The following is a 22,644-nucleotide window of genomic DNA, read 5'->3' on the forward strand; positions in this document are numbered from 1 at the left end:
GTGAGGTTCCAAAGGAAAGTTCCAGAGCTTACCTTCCATGGTTTTTCTTTCAAGTAGAAATATACCTTCTCTCTCTGCTTGTCCTAACACAGGCATATTTGTCTCTGTATGTCTAAGAGACTGGTTGAGCTTATGGGGTCTTAGTTGTTTTGGCAAATAGGTCTCTGCTTTTCAGTGGAAAACAATGACTGAAGCAAAAATAAGCCTTTTCAAGCCTCTCCCTTTCTTACTTTCATCTCATCTGGTTCCAGCCTTCCCTAGTTGCTATTTTTATCTGAAAACATAATTCAACAAGTATTTACTGAGCTTATTTGTATTTTTCCAGGAGAGAATTTTTCAAGCAAATTTTTGATACAACATTTGTGTGACTTGAAAAGTTCAAGGTTTTTCCTTAAAGCTGAAAAATGAAGTGCTTGTATCTGAGTTTGGGTAATTGAGTAATGGTCAGGACACTGGTGAAAGGGCAGGGGCAGCCCTTCCTCCAACTATTTCAGGTGCCAGCCTTGGGCACTTCACACCAGGCATTTATTGAATGAGTGCCAACTAACTGTGAAATTGTGGGCATCCTGTTCCTTTTTATCCCATAGTTTTTTGATTGTGCATTCTCTTAGAAAAACAGATCTACTGGAGAACTTGAAGACTAAATTTTTATTTATAAAATGCTACTCATGCTAGTGGTATTGATTTTTCTTCCTCTGTGTGGCCTCTTGAGATTTTTTTATGAGTTGGGGGGATCCTGCAGGGCCACCACCAGGGAGCCTAGGAGTTGTGTTTGCATGTTTGAGGCTGAGCAACTTTCCCTCTGAGCCCCATGTTAGGTGCTCATGATATCTGCTATATTTAGGGAACTGAGTGATGCCGACTGCGATGGAGCCCTGACCCTGCCAGAGTTCTGTGCTGCATTTCATCTCATTGTGGCCCGAAAGAACGGCTACCCGCTGCCTGAGGGCCTGCCTCCAACTCTGCAGCCAGAGTACCTGCAAGCAGGTAAGGCCTGGTCATAAATCCCAAACCTTAGGTGTTTCCCATCCTGACCTTATAAGAAAGTTTTGTTTTTTAAGATGATGTCCACATACTTTGAGGAGTTCTTTGTATCTATAGTTACTGTCTTTAGCTGGTATTAGACTCACAACTTATCATGTGAGTCATAGGGATGATCTGGGTAAGTGTGAGTACTGTCTGGATGGATTTAAACCAAGGTCACTTCAGTTCAGTTCAGTCGCTCAGTCATGTCCAACTCTTTGCGACCCCATGAGCTGCAGCATGCCAGGCCTCCCTGTCCAACACCAACTCCCGGAGCCCACCCAAACTCATATCCATTGAGTCGGTGATGCTATCCAACCGTCTCATCCTCTGTTGTCCCCTTCTCTTCCTACCCTCAATCTTTCCCAGCATCAGAGTTTTTTCAAATGAGTCAGCTCTTTGCATCTTTCATAAAAATTGTGGACCAGGTAACTCCTGAACCCCCAGCTGATAAAAACATGAAGAGGAAGATCTTCCTTTAGAGCCAGTGCTGACTTGGCATCTTCAAGCCAATTCTGGTGTCCCCAAGTGACCTTAGGTAATGGAATGGACTAGGATTCTTGAACCTAATGAAAAAGTTTAAAAATTCCACGCAGTAAAATGTATAAAAGGCTGTTATCTTAAAGGTACACTTAATTTTTTTCATATGTATCTACCCATATAACTGCAATCAGATGAAAGATACAGAACATTCTAGCATGCCAGAAAGTTGGAATAGAACTCTCTTTGTCTTTTTCATTAATTAACAGCAATCCCCAATTCTCTGGAAAGGAAAGAGTTACGGTGAGTCCAACATTTGTATTAACTTCTTTGGAAGATTGAAAAAATTGGTAGTGTCTTTTGACCATTCAAAGCAGTGGGCTGATTTCTGATATGAATTCTATTACTCACAGAAGTATAGCTTCCTTTGAAAGAAACAGCTGTCCAGAAATAGCTGGTAGTTTCAATAGCAATTCTCACTTTTTAGGGAGGATCTCTAAAACATGATAGCTTAGTCATTGATGATTATTGGCAAGAGGGAACCAGTGTCTAAAGAAAATGTGATTAGTCATTAATAGAGCATAAATTTTGTGGTTAGATTATCTTGTCTTGTCCCTTCCTCATAAAGGCATGAGATTCAAAGTGACCAGTTACTTATCTAAGTCAGTGTTGAGATCACTGACTCTTAAATATTAATAAAAAGTCTGTCATTCTGTGGTAGGTACTAATGAGTGGAGGCTCAACCAAAGGGAAGAGTGTCTGGTGCCAGGGACAGGTAGAAAAATTGGAGGAAGCATGACCCATAGGATCATGACCAGAGGTCCTCAGAAAATGTATGAAGGGGAGGGTTCACAGAGCAAATGCAACTACATATTTCAGAACTTGGACTTTGCTTATAGCAGTTGCTTTCTGACACCAGTGGACTGTAACTCCAGCCTGCTCCCTTTCCTTACAGGCTTGGGGAGACTGTCAGGAGTCCCTAGGAACTAGTTTGCAAGTGAGCAGCATTGATACACTGCTTATTTCCTCTTCAGTGTCTCTCTCTATGTCCCTTTCTCTGTCTCACTCTCCCCTCTCTCATTCCATTTTGGGTTTTTTTTCTTTATTTAAATTGGAGGCTAATTACTTTACAATATTGTGATGGTTTTTGCCATACATTCACATGAATCAGCCATGGGTGTACATGTGTTCCCCATCCTGATACTCCCTCCCACCTCCCTCCCCATCCCATCCCTCATGGTCATCCCAGTGCACCAGCCCTGAGCACCCTGTCTCATGAATTGAATCTGGACTAGCGATCTATTTCACATATGATAATATACATATTTCAATGCTATTCTCTCAAATCATCCCACCCTCGCCTTCTCCCACAGAGTCCAAAAATCTGTTCTTTACATCTGTGTCTCTTTTGCTGTCTCGCATATACGGTCATTGTTACCATCTTTCTAAATTCCATATATCTGTGTTAATACACTGTATTGGTATTTTTCTATCTGACTTACTTCGCTCTGTATAATAGGCTCCAGTTTCATCCACCTCATTAGAACTGATTCAAATGCATTCTTTTTAATAGCTGAGTAATATTCCACTGTGAATATGTACCACAGCTTTCTTATCCATTCGTCTGCCGCTGGACATCTAGGTTGCTTCCATGTCCTGCCTATTGTAAACAGTGCTGTGATGAACATTGGGGTACACATGTCCCTTTCAATTCTGGTTTCCTTGGAGTGTATGTCTAGCAGTGGGATTGCTGGGTCTTATGGCAGTTCTATTTCCAGTTTTTTAAGGAATCTCCATACTGTTCTCCATAGTGGCTGTACTAGTCTGCATTCCCACCAACAGTGTAAGAGGGTTCCTTATTCTCCGCACCCTCTCCAGCATTTATTGTTTGTAGACTTTTCGATAGCAGCCATTCTGACCGGCATGAGATGGTACCTCATTGTGGTTTTGATTTGCATTTCTCTGATAATGAGTGATGTTGAGCATCTTTTCATGTGTTTGTTAGCCACCTGTATGGCTTCTTTGGAGAAATGTCTATTTAGTTCTTTGGCCCATTTGTTGATTGGGTCATTTATTTTTCTGGAATTGAGCTGCAGGAGTTGCTTGTATATTTTTGAGATTAATTTTTTGTCCATTGCTTCATTTGCTATTACTTTCTCTCATTCTGAAGGCTGTCTTTTCTCCTTGCTTATAGTTTCCTTCGTTGTGCAAAAGCTTTTAAGTTTAATTAGGTCCCATTTGTTTATTTTTGTTTTTATTTCCATTAGTCTGGGAGGTGGGTCATAGAGGATACTGCTATGATTTATGTTGGAGAGTGTTTTGTCTATGTTTTCCTCTAGGAGTTTTATAGTTTCTGGTCTTACGTTTAGATCTTTAATCCATTTTGAGTTTATTTTTGTGTATGGTGTTAGAAAGTGTTCTAGTTTCATTCTTTTACAAGTGGTTGACCAGTTTTCCCAGTACCACTTGTTAAATAGATTGTCTTTTCTCCATTATATATTATTGCCTCCTTTGTCAAAGATAAGGTATCCATAGGTGTGTGGATTTATCTCTGGGCTTTCTATTTTGTTCCATTGATCTACATTTCTGTCTTTGTGCCAGTACCACACTGTCTTTGTAGCTATACTACAAAACATCACTGACTGATTCTTTGTAGTATAGCCTGAAGTTGGGCAGGTTGATTCCTCCAGTTCCATTCTTCTTTCTCAAGATTGATTTGGCTATTCAAGGTTTTTTGTATTTCCATACAAATTGTGAAATTATTTGTTCTAGTTCTCTGAAAAAAACTGTTGGTAGCTTGATAGGGACTGCATTGAATCTATAGATTGCTTTGGGTAGTATACTCATTTTCACTATATTGATTCTTCTGATCCATGAACATGGTATATTTCTCCATCTATTTGTGTCATCTTTGATTTCTTTCATCAGTGTTTTATAGTTTTCTATGTATAGGTCTTTTGTTTCTTTAGGTAGATTTATTCCTAAGTATTTTATTCTTTTCATTGCAATGGTGAATGGAATTGTTTCCTTAATTTCTCTTTCTGTTTTCTCATTGTTGGTATATAGGAATGCAAGGGATTTCTGTGTGTTAATTTTTTATCCTGCAACTTTACTATATTCATTGATCAGCTCTAGTAATTTTCTGGTGGAGTCTTTAGAGTTTTCTATGTAGAGGATCATGTCATCTGCAAACAGTGAGAATTTGACTTCTTCTTTTCCAATCCTTTTATTTCTTTTGCTTCTCTGATTGCTGTGGCTAAAACTTCCAAAACTGTGTTGAATAGTAGTAGTGAGAGTGGGCACCCTTGTCTTGTTCCTGATTTTAGGGGAAATGCTTTCAATTTTTCACCATTGGGTATAATGTTTGCTGTGGGTTTGTGATATATGGCTTTTATTATGTTGAGGTATGTTCCTTCTATGCCTGCTTTCTGGAGGGTTTTTTTTTTTTTTAATCATAAATGGATGTTGAATTTTGTCAAAGGCTTTCTCTGCATCTATTGAGGTAATCATATGGCTTTTATTTTTCAATTTGTTAATGTGTATCACATTGATTGATTTGCGAATATTGAAGAATCCTTGCATCCCTGGGATAAAGCCCACTTGGTCATGATGTATGATCTTTTTAATATGTTGTTGGATTCTGTTTGCTAGAATTTTGTTAAGGATTTTTGCATCTATGTTCATCAGTGATATTGGCCTGTAGTTTTCTTTTTTTGTGGCACCTTTGTCTGGTTTTTATAACGAAAGCTGAGTGTCGAAGAATTGATGCTTTTGAACTGTGGTGTTGGAGAAGACTCTTCAGAGTCCCTTGTACTGCAAGGAAATCCAACCAGTCCATCCTAAAGGAGATCAGTCCTGGGTGTTCATTGGAAGGACTGATGTTGAGGCTGAAACTCCAATACTTTGGCCACCTGATGCGAAGAGCTGAGTCATTGGAAAAGACCCTGATGCTGGGAAAGATTGAGGGCAGGAGGAGAAGGGTTTGACAGAGGTTGATATGGTTGGATGGCATCATCGACTTGATGGACATGGGTTTGGGTAGACTCCTGGAATTGGTGATGGACAGGGAGGCCTGGCGTACTCTGTGGTTCATGGGGTCACAAAGAGTAGGACACGACTGAGTGACTGAACTGAACTGAACTGTCTGGTTTTGTTATTAGGGTTATGGTGGTCTCATAGAATGAGTTTGAAAGTTTGCCTTCCTCTGCAGTTTTCTGGAAGAGTTTGAGTAGGATAGGTGTTAGCTCTTCTCTAAATTTTTGGTAGAATTCAGCTATGAAGCCATCTGGTCCTGGGCTTTTGTTTTTTGGAAGATTTCTGATTACAGTTTCGATTTCTGTGCTTGTGATAGATCTGTTAAGATTTTCTATTTCTTCCTGGTTCAGTTTTGGAAAGTTACACTTTTCTAAGAATTTGTCCATTTCTTCCAAGTTGTCCATTTTATTGGCATATAGTTGTTGATAGTAGTCTCTTATGATCCTTTGTATTTCTGTGTTGTCTGTTGTGATGTTTCCATTTTCATTTCTAATTTTGTTCATTTGATTCTTCTCCCTTGTTTTCTTGATGAGTCTGGCTAATGGTTTGTTTATTTGTCTTCTCAAAGAACCAGCTTTTAGCTTTGTTGATTTTGGCTATGGTCTCCTTGTTTCTTTTGCATTTATTTCTGCCCTAATTTTTATAATTTCTTTCCTTCTACTAACCCTGGGGTGCTTCATTTCTTCTTTTTCTAGTTGCATTAGGTGTAAAGTTAGGTAATTTATTTGATTTCTCTCCTGTTTCTTGGGTAGGCTTGTATTGCTATGAACCTTGCCCTTAGCACTGCTTTTACTGAATCCCATAGGTTTTGGGTTGTTGTGTTTTCATTTTCATTCATTTGTACACATATTTTGATTTCTTTTTTGATTTCTTCTGTGATTTGTTGGTTATTCAGAAATGTGTTGTTTAGCCTCCATATGTTTATATTTTTAATAGTTTTTTTTTTTCCTGTAGTTGACATCTCATCTTACCACATTGTGATCAGAAAAGATGCTTGAGATGATTTCAGTTTTTTTGAATTTACCAAGGCTAGATTTATGGTCCAGGATGTGATCTGTCCTGAAGAAGGTTCTGTGTGCACTTGAGAAAAAGGTGAAATTCATTGTTTTGGGGTGAAATGTCCTGTAGATATCAATCAGGTCTAACGGTCCATCATATCATTTAAAGTTTGTGTTTCCTTGTTAATTTTCTGTTTAGTTGATCTATCCATAGGTGTGAGTGGGGTATTAAAATCTCCCACTATTATTGTGTTACTGTTAATTTCCCCTTTCATACTTGTTAGCATTTGCCTTACATACTGCAGTGCTCCTATGTTGGGTGTATATATATTTATAATTGTTATATGTTCTTCTTGGTTTGATCCTTTGATCATTATGTAGTGTCCTTCTTTGTCTCTTTTCATGGCCTTTATATCAAAATCTATTTTATTTGATATGAGTATTGCTACTTCTGCTTTCTTTTGGTCTCCATTTGCATGAAATATCTTTTTCCAGCCCTTCACTTTCAGTCTGTATGTGTCCCTAAGTTTGAGGTGGGTCTCTTGTAGACAGCATATATAGGGGTCTTGTTTTTGTATCCATTCAGCCAGTCTTTGTCTTTTGGTTGGGGCATTCAACCCATTTACATTTAAGGTAATTATTGATGAATATGATCCCATTACCATTTACTTTGTTGTTTTGAGTTTGAGTTTATAAACCTTTTCTGTGTTTCCTATCTAGAGAAGATCCTTTAGCATTTGTTGAAGAGCTGGTTTAGTGGTGCAGAATTCTCTCAGCTTTTGCTTGTCTGTAAAGCTTTTGATTTCTCCTTGATATTTGAATGAGATCCTTGCTGGGTACAGTAATCTGAGTTGTAGGTTTTTCTCTTTCATCACTTTAAGTATGTCCTACCATTCCCTTCTGGCTTGAAGAGTTTCTGTTGAAAGATCAGCTGTTATCCTTATGGGGATACCCTTGTGAGTTATTTGTTGTTTTTCCATTGCTGCTTTTAATATTTGTTCTTTGTGTTTGATCTTCATTAATTTGATTAATATATGTCTTGGGGTGTTTTGCCTTGGGTTTATCCTGTTTGGGACTCTCTGGGTTTCTTGGACTTGGGTGGCTATTTCCTTCCCCATTTTAGGGAAGTTTTCAATGATTATCTCCTCAAGTATTTTCTCATGGCCTTTCTTTTTGTCTTCTTCTTGATAGAAGAAGGAGGAGGGAGATAGAGGTGACCAGGAGGAGAAGAGGTTGAATCAAAAGGGGAGAGAGCAGTCTAGCCAGTAATCAATGCCCTGTTTGTGCTCCACAGTCTGGAATACTCAGAGAGGTTCATGGAGTTCCACAGAGAAGAGAAGAGGGTGGAAGGAGATAGAGGTGACCAGAAGGAGATAGAGGTGACCAGGAGGAGAGGAGGGGGAGTCAAAAGGAGAGAGACCAGTCTAGCCTGTGATCAGTTCCCTAAGTGTTCTCCACAGCCCAGACTACCCAAAGAGATTCACAGAGTTGGGTAGAGAAGAGAAGAGGGAGGGAGGAGATAGAGGTGACCTGGGGGAGAAAAAGGAGAGTCAAAAGGGAAAAGAGCAATCAAGCCAGTAATCACACTCCTGAGTAAAAATGGGTACTGAAGATTGGATTCTTAAAGGTACAGAATTGATAACAAATACCAAAAAGCAAAGATTAAAAATCTAGAGTAGAGGATAGACTCAAAAATACAGTATTAAAAAAAATTGCAAAAGTTATAAAAAATATTAAATTTGCTTTAAAATAGTCTTTTTTTTTTGCAAGGTAATAGGTTTTAAAAATGAAAATGAAAGGAATAATAAAGAACTTAAAACTAAAAAAATTTTAAAAATTAAAAATGATAATAGTAAAATATATCTACGAATTTCTCTGGAGCTGTTGAGGGCAGTGTGGGGTCAGTTCAGTTTCACATAGTTCCTTGTTCCAGCTTATACTTCTTCTCAAGGTCTATAGATCCCTTCCAATGTAGCCAGTGCTAACTACAGGGTTTTAATATGTTGCACCTGTCACTTACAAAGCGGTTCCCTCTTCTTTGTTTATTTTGTCTTCCTCTGTTTGCAAGTCTCTTCAGTATATCACTTCCGCCCTGACACAAGGGGGCAAAGGTGGTCATTTATTTAGGCTCACTTGTTCATTTGTGCTGTGGGGAGGGAGGAACACTGCAAGCAAATATCACTGGCATGTGTGGGGAGTACTCACAGTGGCTGGGCCACACTGGGTTTGCCCCTGCTCTCGGCATGTGTGCTTTCCTGGTCTACACTACTGAGGCTCCAGGTTGCTCTGCAGGTGAACTATCTAAGGCGGGCCCTGTGTTGTGTTCACTTCCCAGGTCTAAGCCGCTCAGGTTCAGGTTCTTGGGTACTCCACAAAGGCACAGACTGGTTGGGCCTGCATTTTGTGCCCTTCCCAGGTCTGAGCAGCTCAGGCGACCAGGCGCTTGGCGAGTGCACTCTCCCCAGGTGGGGCAGTGCATCTTATCACCTCCACGGTCCTGGCTGGTCAGTTTCCCAGTGCTCAGTGGGAGCGCTGTCTCAGGTGTGCCATGCGTCTCCTCTGGGGAGCTGATCTCTGGCGGATGTCAACTGTCCAGGATCCCAGGTAGACTTGGTTAGCAACTGGGAACCTGCTCGCAGTTTGATAGAGGATGCTGTCTCTGGGGCCGAGTTTGCCCCTTTCCTTCCAGCTCTGGTTGGCACCTGCCTGCCTCCCTGTCTCTGGCGGGGATGGGCCAGTCCACTGCCGGCTAGCTCTCCTCTGGTATTTGCTCAGTTCTTTGTTTTGTGAGTGGCCTGGCAGTGCCTTAGGTTAGAGCTTTTTGTGGGAAAGTTCTCTCTCTCTCTTTCCTCTTTTTTTTCCTTCTCTCTCTCTGGCTATCCCACAGTTTGGGTTGCTATCTCATGTTAGCTGCCTATGATTGCCCTCAGGGCATTCAGGCCCAGTCCTTACCCTAAGCACTGCAGCCCATGCCTGCCTGTTCAGCCCCCACTTGCTGGTGGCAGACGCAAGCATGTGGGCTACTTCTCCACTGGAACTTGCAGTTAGGCGCTTAATCTGTGGGTTTTATTTATTTTTTCCTCCCAGTTACGTTGCCCTCTGGTCTTCCCTGGTGGCTCAGAGGTTAAAGCATCTGCCTGTAACGCGGGAGACCCGGGTTTGATCCCTGGGTCAGGAAGATCCCCTGGAGAAGGAAATGGCAACCCACTCCAGTACTCTTGCCTGGAGAATCCCATGGATGGAGGAGCCTGGTAGGCTACAGTCCATAGGGTCTCAAACAGTCAGACACGACTGAGCAACTTCACTTTAGCGACTTCACTTTATGTTGCCCTCTGAGATTCCAAAACTCCCCACAGACCCACCAGTGAGAGGGTTTCCTGGTGTTTGGAAACTTCTGTTTTACGACTCCCTCCTTGGGATGGGTATCCATCCCTAACTTTTTTGTCTCTCTTTTTATCTTTTATATTTTGTCCTACCTCCTTTCGAAGACAATGGGCTGCCTTTCTGGGTGCCTGGTGTCCTCCGCCAGCATTCAGAAGTTGTTTTGTGGAATTTGCTCAGCGTTCGAATGATCTTTCGATGAATTTGTGGGGGAGAAAGTGGTCTCCCCGTCCTATTCCTCCATCTTCCATTTTGGGGTTTTGATGAATGTGGTTTCCTTGTTTTTATGTGATGTGGCCATGGAACCTAGGCCACGTGTCATGACTCCTTGTTTGAACCCTGCTGCCGCACACCGATTTGTTTGTGACCTTTTATGGAGCATGCATTTATATAGAAAAAATGGAAGAATCTATCACATACCCTTCAATTAAATAAAAATTGCCCATCATTTCCAGTTTGTGGTATTAATCTTAAATAATAATTATATAGTTCTAGCAAAAATCATGAGAGACCTCATAAAACCCCATCAAACATAGTGATAGTAAAAGGTTTAGTAGTTAACTTTTAAATGGTTTATCACCCTTGTTTATTTTTGTATTTGATTCAAGAAAATGGCCAGAAGTATTGAGGTCTTCTCTATGCTTTTAGACTTTGAAAAATATGACTGGTCCTATTCATTTTGAGGGTTCATTTTTATAAGACCAAATTTAAATTTTTAAAAAACTTAGCTCTTGTTTCAAAAGAGCTAATCAGATTTATCTCTATTTGGTCTTGAAAACAAATTAATCCAGTCTTCAATAACATTGGTGAAGAGTGTAAATTTGGTTGATACCATTGTGTATTCATAAATATATAAACTTGTTTTCAATAAAGTAATGAAACAAGAACTGTTGTATCTCATTCCCCCCATCTGCCAACAGTGAAAATTAACAGGCAGAATTGGAAGGAGACTTTGGATTATTTGGTGGCTTACTTATGGGTTTTTGGATATTTTTATGTCTAGGTGACTGGGTGGATTTTGGTATAGATTTTTAGCCTATAATTTGTCAAAAGTACTTACTGGTTATGTCCTATGTCAGAGGCACTGTGTTATTCTCTGTGGTCAGAGTGCTATATACAAGAGAGTTCTTACCATCATAGGACTTAGAGACAGTTGGAGAATGGATGACTTTAGGGAGGACTTCCTTAAATGTTTGCACTTAAATGTGAAGGGTGAGCTAAGGGCACTGCAGGTGAAGAAGGGGGAAGACTGGGCTCTGGGCACAGGGGACAGCAGGTATGCTCCAGTGTCCCTCTCTGATAGGGAGTTTGGAGCGGGGAGTCATGTGAATTTCAGGTCATGGTGGCTGGAGTGCAGAGAGCCAGACCCTGAGGATATGGCTATAGAGGAAGCTGGGGAATAGATCATGGGCAATGATGATGTGTTTGAAGCAGGGAAGGGACGCAATCAGATTTGCTGTTTGAGACGGTCATGCTGATTGCTGAACTGAGAGCAGGTTTTGAGGATGAAGGGTGGAAACTGAAGAGCGGATCATGGTAGAGTGGATCACAGCCATGGGAGGCTGGCACTGGGAAGTGACAGTGGAGGAGGAGACATGAGGACTTGCAGGAGAGAGATTTAGCAGTGAATGCATGGCCTTGGTAGTTTTTGAAAGTGTTAGCTTTCTACGAAGTTTGACTCTTTGATAAGGCATCAGTGTGTAATTGTAGCCAGGTCACTGGTCAGCTAGAAAGAGAAATCTTATCTTGGTTAAAACTCCTCTTGGGGCTGGATTGAGGGATGGTACAAACTTGGAAACATGTTTTGCTGAGGTTTGTTTGTTTTTTCTTTTTTTACCAAGGAAAGGGTGAGACGACTTGGTATAGTCAGAAAAATCACTGGGGCTCAAGATTTGTCCCACCTGCTATCAGTGAAACGCAGACCAGAGGAAGCAGGGGAACAATCTAAGGTGCTTGTGCTCAGCTGCATGTGGCAGCTCTTTCTTAGTGGGCACTACTTTACCAGGAGGGAAGTTGGCATTTCAAACCCTGGTGCTGATGGGAGGGTGAGAAAGGATTAAAAATAACACCAGTCCATGTTTTAACATTTGATTAACAATATTTTTAAAAACATGCCATTAAAATTTTGATTTCTTAATAGCTGGTCTTGACAAACTTGATTTGTAGCTTCTGTTTACTGTCTACCCCAGTCTGCCTTTCCTCTTTGGAATATTGACAATTTCCTTAGCTGTTGAGACATTTCTTTTTTACTTACTTTGTGACAAAAGTGGTGAAACAGGATCTGCTTCTAAGAAATAGTGTGAGTGTTCAGTGTTAGCTTACTAGGTAGCATGATTTTTCTTATGCTGATCCACTCATCTACATGGCAAACAACTGCTATCTCTGCACTTACTATGTTGGAATACACCCATAATGTGATTCTTATTTCATTGTTATAAATCAGTAAGAACTTGTGCTCTTACTTTTGTTATTCCTGCTAATCAAAAGAAATGAGTAGTTCATAAAATTTTCTTCAGCACACAGCATTGTAAGATCTTGTCTATTTACTTCCAATAGTAATAGCTAAAATGCAGTATTTCCTCAGTTAATGTTTATGGTACGCAAACTATCACCATAGTTCAGTTCAGTTCAGTTCAGTCAGTTCAGTCGCTCAGTCATGTCCGACTTTTTGCGACCCCATGAATCGCAGCACGCCAGGCCTCCCTGTCCATCACCAACTCCTGGAATTTGCCCAAACTCATGTCCATCGAGTTGGTGATGCGATCCAGCTGTCTCATCCTCTGTCGTCCCCTTCTCCTCCTGCCCCCAATCCCTCCCAGCATCAGGGTATTTTCCAATGAGTCAACTCTTCGCATGAGGTGGCCAAAATATTGGAGTTTCAGCTTCAACATCAGTCCTTCCAATGAACACCCAGGACTGATCTCCTTTAGGATGGACTGGTTGGATCTCCTTGCAGCCCAGGGAACTCTCAAGAGTCTTGTCCAAGACCACAGTTCAAAAGCATCAATTCTTTGGCACTCAGCCTTCTTCACAGTCCAACTCTCACATCCATACATGACCACTGGAAAAACCATAGCCTTGACTAGATGGACCTTTGTTGGCAAAGTAATGTCTCTGCTTTTGAATATGCTATCTAGGTTGGTCATAACTTTCCTTCCAAGGAGTAAGCGTCTTTTAATTTCATGGCTGCAGTCACCATCTGCAGTGATTTTGGAGCCCCAAAAAATAAAGTCTGACACTGTTTCCACTGCTTCCCCATCTATTTCCCATGAAGTGATGGGACCAGATGCCATGATCTTCATTTTCTGAATGTTGAGCTTTAAGCCAACTTTTTCACTCTCCTCTTTCACTTTCATCAAGAGGCTTTTTAGTTCCTCTTCACTTTCTGCCATAAGGGTGGTGTCATCTGCTTATCTGAGGTTATTGATATTTCTCCCGGCAATCTTGATTCCAGCTTGTGCTTCTTCCAGCCCAGCGTTTCTCATGATGTACTCTGCATATAGTTACTGCCATTTAAATATGTTGCTAGTATCATAGTTAAAATGGAAGTATTGTGATACTGATGGTTAAGGTGGAAAATGACTTCTGTGTTCTTAATATAACTTGAAATGCTGACAGCATGGACTCTCCAGCAGGACTGCTGGCAGTTCAAGTTCCTGTTCTTCATTTACTGGCTCTATGACATTGACTGAAGTGCTTCACTTCACTGTTTCTTAGTTTTATTGTATGTAGAGTAGACATGGTAGAAGTACCAGCTTGTATATGTAAAAACATGAAATACTACCTCAGCGTGATGAGTGCCATCTCTAGTATAGGAGCTGGCTGATTTTGTTGTTCTATTTATGAAGCACAGAAAAGCTGCAAGGAAACAATGATCACTATGACTAAAGTATATATTCTTATGTATTCTTTTTATTTCTTTTTAGCCTTTCCTAAGCCCAAGTGGGAGTGTGCGTTATTTGATTCTTATTCTGAGTCAATACCAGCAAACCAACAACCCCGTGATTTGAATCGGATGGAGGTAAAAAATCATCATATGTTAGTAAGTAAGGATGTGTGTACACCTAAATCCGTTAGCTCATGTTCTTTACAAACTCTGGAAAATCTGCTTTCATAACGTTTTCTCTTCATACTTAGTACTTTGAAGCTCAGCATTTCAGATTTAGACACCAGATATATCTGTAATTATCTTTTTTTTTCTTTTCTCCCTAAAACTACATTTGGAGAAAAAAATCAAAGTAGCCTCTTGACCTTTTAGAGGTGAAATTTAGGTATTGCCAAACTAAGCCAAAAAAATGGAAGGCAGGTTATTTACTTTAACCAAACTTTAATTCTGAAGTAAACATTGTAAAGCTGTATTTTTAGCAGCTGAGTATTAACCAGGTATAATGAATCAGAAGTTTTGAGAGGAAGCTTGAGAACTGTATATGAGGGCCCCGAATCACATTCAAAGCTGCCTAATTTGGATGATCCTTAAGAGAAACCTGAAGAATTCCTTCAACGATGGGCCATTGATGGGCTTAGACGTGTGCTTAGGGGTCCTTATGGTTATTGTTAATATCAGCACTATCATCACCATCACCACCATTATAATTGCCGCAATGACAACTTATGGTATCTGTTGTTCCCACCCTGAGAAAAGTCTGGAAGTATTTCATAAATGGAGGTTTGTACATAGGCTTCTATTACCATGCTCTGACGTTGCAAGATGATAGAAGTCAAAGGCAACGTCAGAGCATGGCGTTGCCTTATTTATTCTTCCCCCAGGAGGCTGTGGTGCCTGTAGTGTGCGTTGTGGATGCCATCCTCTCTGAGCCAGTCCAGCCCACTTCTGCATCATTCTCTCTGATAACATCTCTCAGCCTCTCTGCTACTCTTTTTTTTGAGTTGTAGCCTCTGTGCTCCTTTGCTTAGCAGATTTCTCCTCTGGGGAAAGAGATAAAGTGATTTCAGGTGGAGTGATAGATGTGCATTCAAAGACTTTTGGCTTTTTCAATTTCTTTTTGTAGAATGTGTATGATGGTGAAGCAGACATGATTGTCAGCCACTTTTCATAGCCCCCAGTGTATTCTGGGTTGCTGGCAGTGTCTGTAGAAGTTTGTCTGTCAGGCCAGGATGCTACAACTCTTATGCAGTTTCCCTGGTTTTTATTTTTTTGTTTTATTTTTAAATAAAAATTTTTTTTTTTTGCTATGGGTAGCCCTGCTTGTGTAAAATTATGTTGTTGTTAGGTGATTTACTAAAAAAAATTTCTTAATTCATATTCTTTCTGGTTAAACATTTTGTTCCATCTTGCCATGGTATGAGATAGTCTTCACCTTTCCAACAGAGACAAATAATGCTGGATTTTTTTTTTTTTTTTTGAGAAATTAATTACTGACTCATGTTGCTTTCCCCCATGTACTCACTTCAGTTCAGTTCAGTCGCATCTGACTCTTTGTGACTCCATGCACTGCAGCACGCCAGGCCTCCCTGTCCATCACCAACTCCCGGAGTTTACCCAAACTCATGTCCATCAAGTTGGTGATGCGATCCAGCCATCTCATCCTCTGTCGTCCCCTTCTCCTCCTGCCCCCAATCCCTCCCAGCATCAGGGTCTTTTCCAATGAGTCAACTCTTCGCATGAGGTGGCCAAAGTATTGGAGTTTCAGCTTCAGCATCAGTCCTTCCAGTGAACACCCAGGACTGATCTCCTTTAGGATGGATCTCCTTGCAGTCCAAGGGACTCTCAAGAATCTTCTCCAACACCACAGTTCAAAATCATCAATTCTTTGGCGCTCAGCTTTCTTCACAGTCCAACTCTCACATCCATACATGACTACTGGTGTACTCACTTATCATCTGTCTAAAAGGAAAGGACCAAATATACAGATGGCTGTCAAATCTGGAAATGGAGATATTTTAAACACAGGAATGCATGCTTAAAGTTTATTTTATTTTTGGCTGTGCTGCGTGTCTTGTGGAATCTTAGTTCCCTGACTAGGGATTGAACCCAGGCCCCTGGCAGTGAAAGCTTAGAGTCCTAACCACAGGAACACCAGGGAAGTCCTCATGCTTGGAGTTTAAATAGAACTTGGTACCAGCAGCCCTGTGAGGGATGACTCCATGCAGGTGTTTGTTGTGAATGGAGCTATAGCTGATTCAGGTCTTGAGAAGTTTGCTCAGCAGTACATCTTTTTTAGAAGACAGCAGAGCTGTACCATGTACTTATTTCCATCAAGAATTAAAGAGTACAATTTCAAGTATATGTGTCTTTAGCCACGTTTCTTAGGTTATTGAATTGCTTTTTTTGTAAACAGGCTTATTGAGATATAATTCACATACCACATTCAGCTAAGGTATACAATTCAGTGGTTTTGAGCATATTGACAGTTGTGCAACTGTCATTATAGTCTAATTTTAGAACATCTTCATCACTCCAGAAAGAAAACCTGTATCCATTAGCAGTCATCTACTGTTCTCCTCTTGCCCCAGCCTCTAGTAATCACTAAGCTATTTTCTGTCTCTGGAATTTGCCTACTCTGGGCATTTCATATAAATAGAAACATATGACATGTGGTCTTTTGTGACAGGCTTCCTTCATTTAGAATAATGTTTGTTTTTTGATCTTCCAGTTTTATTGAGATATAGTTGATGTATTTGTTGTTGTTGTTCAGTCTCTAAGTCATGTCCAACTCTTTGTGACCCCATGGACTGCAGCATGCCAGGCTCTTCTGTCCTCCACTGTCTCCCAGAGTTTGCTCAGATTCACGTCCACTGAGTTGATGATGCTATCTAACCATCTCATTTTCTCCCACCCTCTTCTCTTTTTGCCTTCAATCTTTCCAAGCATCAGGGTCTTTTCTAATGAGTCAGCTCTTTGCATCAAGTGGCCAAAGTATTGGAGCTTCAGCCCTTCCAATGAATATTCAGGGTTGATTTCCTTTAGGAGTGACTAGTTGGGTATCCTTGCTGTCCTAGGGACTCTCAAGAGTCTTCTCCAGCACCACAGTTCGAAAGCATCAATTCTTTAGCGCTCAGCCTTCTTTATGGTCCAACTCTCATATCCGTCCATGGCTACTGGAAAAAGCATAGCTTTGACTATATGGACCTTTGTCAGCAAAGTGATGTCTCTGGTTTTTAATATGCTCTATAGGTTTCTCATGGCTTTCCTTCCAAGGAACAACTGCCTTTGAATTTCATTGCTGTAGTCCCTGTCCACAGTGATTTTAGAGCCCAAGAAAATAAAATCTGTCACTGCTTCCATAGTTGATATATGCAACTGGATAAGTTTAAGGTGTATGGCCAAATGATTTGATTTATGCACATTTTGAAATGATTACCACAATAACTTTAGTGAATATCCATCATCTCACATAGACACCATTAAAGAATTAGGAAAAAATAGTTTTTTCTTGTGATGAGATCACTTTGTATAATATTTTAAAGTTCATTCACAGTGTAGCATGTATCAGTGCTTTATTCCTTTTCATTGAAGAATAATATTCCATTTTATGGATAGAACACATTTTGTTTATCCATTTTTCAGCTGATGGAAATTTGAGTTGCTTCCACTTTGGGGCTGTTAGAAAAAATGCTGCTGTGAATATCCATGTACAAGTTTTTGTGTACACACATGTTTTCACTTCTCTTGAGTATAAACTGAGGAGTGAATTGATTGGATCACATTATACCTTGTGTTATACTTTTTGAGGAACTAGCAAAATACTTTCCGAAGCAGCTATACCATTTTACATTCCTCTACCAGCAATGTATGAGGGGTCCAATTTCCCCATATCCTTGTTAACTTTGGTTACTCTCTCTCTTTGATTTTAGCCATCCTAGTGGGAATAAAGTAGTATCTCACTGTGGTTTTTATTTGAATTAATGACTACTGATATTAAACATCTTTTTGTGTGCTTATTAGCCATTTGTGTGTCTTCTTTGGTGAAATATCTCTTCCTATCTCTTGTCCATTTATAAACTGGGTTGTTTATTATTGAGTTTTAAGTGTTCTTTATATATTCCGGATGTAAGTTTCTTATTAGATACATAATTTGCAAGTATTTTTCTTTGTTTTTCTCCTCTTTCTTGATAGTATCCGTTGTAGCACAAATGATTTTTATTTTGATGAAGTAGAATTTATCTAATTTTTTTCTTTTTTTACTTGTGCTTTTGGTGTCATGTCTAAGAAACCATTGCCTAATACAAAATCATGAAGATTGATTCCTATGTTTTCTTCTAAGTGTTTTATAATTTTAGGTCTTACATTTAGGTTTGTGATCCATTTTAAGTTAATTTTTATATAGATTGTGAAGAAGAGGTTCAACTTCATTCTTTTGTATATGGATATCAAGTTGTCTCAGCATCATTTATTGAATAGACAATTTCTCCCCTACTCAATTGTTTTGTACCCTTGTTGAAAATCAGTTGACCACAAATGTAAGGGTTTATTTATGGATTCTCAATTCAGTTCCATTGATCTATATGTCTGTTATTATGTGAGTACTATACTGTCTTGATTCCTGTTAGTTTTTGCTAAGTTGTTCTTTTTCAAGAATATTTTTGCTATTTTGGGTCCCTTGCATTTTTATATGAAATTTAGGGCCAGCTGGTCAAATTCTGCAAAAAAAAAAAAAAAAAGAAAAGAAAGATTGCTTCAATTCTGTAAATGAATTTTGGGAGTATCACCGTTTTAACAGTATTCAGTCTTTTGACCCATGAACACAGAATGTCTTTCCATTTATTTAGATTTTTAAAATGTCTTTAAGTGGTGTTCTTTTGGATTTCTTTTTATCTATTTTTTTCTACTCCTAAATTATTTTATTTCGTTAAGGATCTGGTTTATAATCCAGCTGGGACAAGAAAATGAAAGAAGGGCACGGTTGAGATACATTTGGTTGAGACACATTCTGTGTTCTAAATTATGTCTGGAGGCTTCATTGTGATGCCAAGAATGACTTGTCTGAGCATTCTTAAACCCTAGATCAGATTACCACCAGGCAGTATTGTAACTCCATTCTTTGAAACAGTTTGAAAACAGAAGTATTGCTTATCTCTCTTGGGCTGTTCTGATTCTGAGAGGTAAACCAATTAACTTTTGGGAGCACCAGATAACTCCAGGAATTTACCCTACTTTAAGTTTTAGAATTTATCTTTATTTGTTTCTTTGAATATATTTAAAATAAAAAGAATACCAAAAGGCTTATAGTGACAAGTCTTCCTCTTATCCCTATCTGCATCTACCCAGTCACCCTTAAAAAATTTATATATCTTTCTAGAATTTGTTTATATATATACCAAATATGAATATATTATCCTTTAATCTTATCAGAGGACAGACTCCATGCTAATTGAGAGTTTATAAGAAATTATAGTAAGTAGGTTTTACACAGAATTTTAAACTAATCAGCACATGATCAATTTGGGTATTCATCTTAGTATAAGTGGAAATGTCTCCCTTAAATGAGTTAGCAGAAAGTTTTCTTCTGCACGCCGATAAAATTCTCTTATTTCATGACAGGGAGGCTGTTTGAATCAGGGTTGAGCACCCTCTGCGTAAGAGATTCTGGCAAATACCCACATGATGGGACTGCTTGTCAGAACCTCTTGCTGCTTGTAAGAAAATACCTAGAGCATAGGTTTGTTCTTGACTGAAGTCATGGGCAAATGCTCTACGACTCTGGCTGAATCCCATACCAGATTCAGATACAGTGTATGTTCTATACATATTCCTCAGCCTAAATCATTATGTTTTTCCTCTGTGTATATAAAATTTTTCAATGCAAATTAACTTATACCTCACTAGAAACCTAAAAAAAAAAAATTAAATGTCAAGGTTTATGGAAGACAGAAATATTGGCAAAATATACAGCTTTTAAAAACATTTTCATCATAATATGCACATCACTTCATTTTCATCCCAACCCATATTATTAATTTACTTTTCTTTCCAAGAAGCTGTCTATTAAAGACATGGCCGACTTTCCTGTCCCTACCCAAGATGTGACTGGTGATGACAAACAAGGTATGAAAAGAATGAGTTTTCTCCCTTTGGGAACATTTTCTGTGTATTTAAAAAATCTATTTCTCTTGGAATGGCTGGTTTCTAGAGTGTATGAGGACTGTTCTCAGTATATGAACACATTTGGATGGATTAAGTTGTTCAGTTGTTGTCACTGAACTATAGTTCATAAAGCAGTAATGAGCTTGAGTGTCCAAAGCCTTCAGTTACGACTTTGTACTCACAGCTGATCCTCAGGCTACTCTGACACCTTATATTGGAATCTGGCCATACTAATTAGGAAATGACTGGAAGCTGAATGGTTTGAGAACATAACATCTTGTATTGACAGGTGTGATCCCAGAATATCAATATAAATGTACATTTGCACACAGATCTAACCGTTGAGGAAGTTACCTTCTGGAGAGAGAGTTTCTGTCCCTGGGCTTTATTCTCTGTGACTTTGTGGGTGTTGGGCTGTGATGTGGAGCCTTATCTTACTGGGTGGGTGAGAGCATTGCAGCACAGTGTTGCTTGTTATAATTAGCATAAAGCACAGGAATGACTTGGCTTGGCACTGTCTAGAAGAGAAGGAAGAACACCCTACTTCCTCCCATGCTTCTATTATAATGCTTTATAATCGATTGAGTCCTTCCTCATGCACTGCATTATTCAGTCCTCACAAAATTGAATGGAGGCTGGTATATTTTATCGCCTAAAATATATAGATGAGTAAACTCAAGTTCAGGCAGTATGAATCATTTATTCAGTAAGAAAAAGAGCAGTGGTAAAAACTAAGATTTTCTAATTCTCAAGCCAGTATCCCTTCTATTGGACTGTAGCCCACCAGGCTCCTCTGTCCCTGGGATTTCCTAGGCAAGAATACTGGAGTGAGTTGCCATTTCCTTCTCCAGGGGATCTTCCCAACCCAGGGATCAAATCCAGATCTCCTGCATTGTAGGCGGATTCTTCACTGACTGAGCCAACAGGGAAACAATTACAATAATTGCACGCTCTCTATTTCAGTGTTTGATCAGGAGGGACAGGCAGACCTGGACATTGTCTTTAGCAGCAAGCACTTTGATAACTCTCTTTACTAGTGGATCTTAGCCTAAATGTCCATTGGAATAACCTGTGTGTGTGTGTGAAGTTGCTCAGTCATGTCCAACTCTTTGTGACCCCGTGGACTGTAGCCCGCCAGGCTCCTCTGTCCATGGGTTTCTCCAGGCTAGAATACTGGAGTGGGTTGCCATTTCCTTCTCCAGGGGATCTTCCCAACCCAGGGATCGAGCCCTGGTCTCCTGCATTGCAGGCAGATGCTTTATCCTCTGAGCCACCAGGGAAGCTGGTGAGCTCTAAAAATCCTGAGGCCTGGCTCTCACTCCCAGAAAGATCCTGATGTCTTTGCTTGGGAAAAAATGGGGAATTTTGATATTTCCTGGTAATACTCTCCCAAGCCACTGGTGGCACTCTCTCTGGAACATTGAAAATATGTCTTTATTCTCTGTAGGAGTAGAGCCCATTATCATAGGAGGCTTTTATTGTTTTAGTAAGTGCTATAGCAACTTATAGGTATATATAACACTGTTTTCATAAGTGATAACCTGAAATTCTTTGTTTTAATGTAACATGCTTTAGATGTAATTTTTTTTCTTTCCTCTTCTTTTCTTTAAAAACAAAACACTGGTAGCTTTGAAGAGTGCTACTGATGAAGCCTTACCAAAGGACATGTCTGAGGATTCAGGTAGGAGAAAACCAATTTAATATATTTTAAATGTAATTATTTCTTAAAAAAAAAAAAAAAAAAAAAAACAGCCTTGTAGTTTCAGTGAGAAGACTGGCACATTTGTGATTTTATATGTGTATATATATATATATATATTTCTTTCCAAATATTTGTTGTGTGTTTTATTCTAAGGAAACGTTTTGGTTTCTTTTTCACTCCTTTGCTCTTCTCAGGTATGAGAAGAGGGTGATTTCTTTGTAAGTTCTAAATATAGTTTTCACTGAAAGGATCCCTCCATTTGAATTGAGGGTCTCATTGTCACTAAGTGTAAAGTTGAGAAGGCTTTAATTTGAGAAGATTTTAGTAAGCCATTGTGGTTTCTCTGTAGAGTAAGGAGCTGATGGAATGGATCAACGGGAGGCTCATAGGTGAAACTTTGCATTTCCAAAATAAAAATCTCAAATATTTTCATTATACTTCACCACCAGGAAAACAGGTAAATGTGCTTATACATGGAGTAGATTCCATGGAGAAAAAGAAAAGTTGTGTTTGCCCAGGTTTTTGGAGAGTCAGGACTGTGTCTGTGGACCATGGAGATGGCCAGGCCTGTGTCCTCAGCTTTCTCGATGGAGCTGTCATTGAACCAAGATGAACCTAGTTTAGAACTACTGGCTAGGGGTGTTTGTAGTTCTGGTTATAGGGACACGAAAGAAGTTGCTCATTTCTCGTTTATTGTTTTCTCTTTTAATATTTAATAATTAAATCATGTTTGTTTCAGTTAGCTAGGTGTCATCCAAGCTTTATTTGTTAAAGTTAGAGCAAAGGAATCAATATTTATCGAGGCTTAGTAGTGTATTTCCAAAACACCAAGTTCATTTAAGGTTTAAAAGAAAGAGGTATAGAGATAGAGAAAGGAATGGGGAGCAAGTGAGAGGGGAAGAGGGAGATGGAGGAAGAGAGAATGAATATGAAGGAGAATATATGATTGATTACAGTGATGAGGCCTAAGAATCTGTATT

General features: G+C 39.4%; 1 protein-coding gene across 29 annotated transcripts in view; it reads left to right on the forward strand.

The window, feature by feature from the left end:
• The window catches only part of REPS2 (RALBP1 associated Eps domain containing 2), a 246,625-nt gene that overhangs the window by 122,958 nt on the left and 101,023 nt on the right, over nt 1-22,644 (forward strand). For 10 of the 29 annotated variants that reach the window (XR_015158496.1, XR_015158495.1, XR_015158499.1 and 7 more), the window contains exons 8-11: nt 845-987; nt 13,844-13,959; nt 19,854-19,923; nt 21,590-21,643. The exons of 3 other annotated variants lie outside the window; for them this stretch is intronic. Coding sequence is in view for 21 of the 26 variants with exons in the window: in XM_086386780.1 (XP_086242906.1) it covers nt 845-987; nt 13,844-13,959; nt 19,854-19,923; nt 21,590-21,643 (383 nt within the window). In the remaining 5 variants the exon portion in view is untranslated. The remainder of the gene's footprint in view (nt 1-844; nt 988-13,843; nt 13,960-19,853; nt 19,924-21,589; nt 21,644-22,644) is intronic. 16 more of the 29 variants (XR_015158497.1, XM_086386766.1, XM_086386775.1 and 13 more) reach the window with 2 other exon arrangements.

Source organism: Bos grunniens, chromosome X (genome assembly GCF_055505025.1).
Source record: "Bos grunniens cultivar Pamir isolate PY7600 chromosome X, Bosgru_T2T1.0, whole genome shotgun sequence".
In the NCBI taxonomy this organism is placed as follows: Eukaryota; Metazoa; Chordata; class Mammalia; order Artiodactyla; family Bovidae; genus Bos; species Bos grunniens.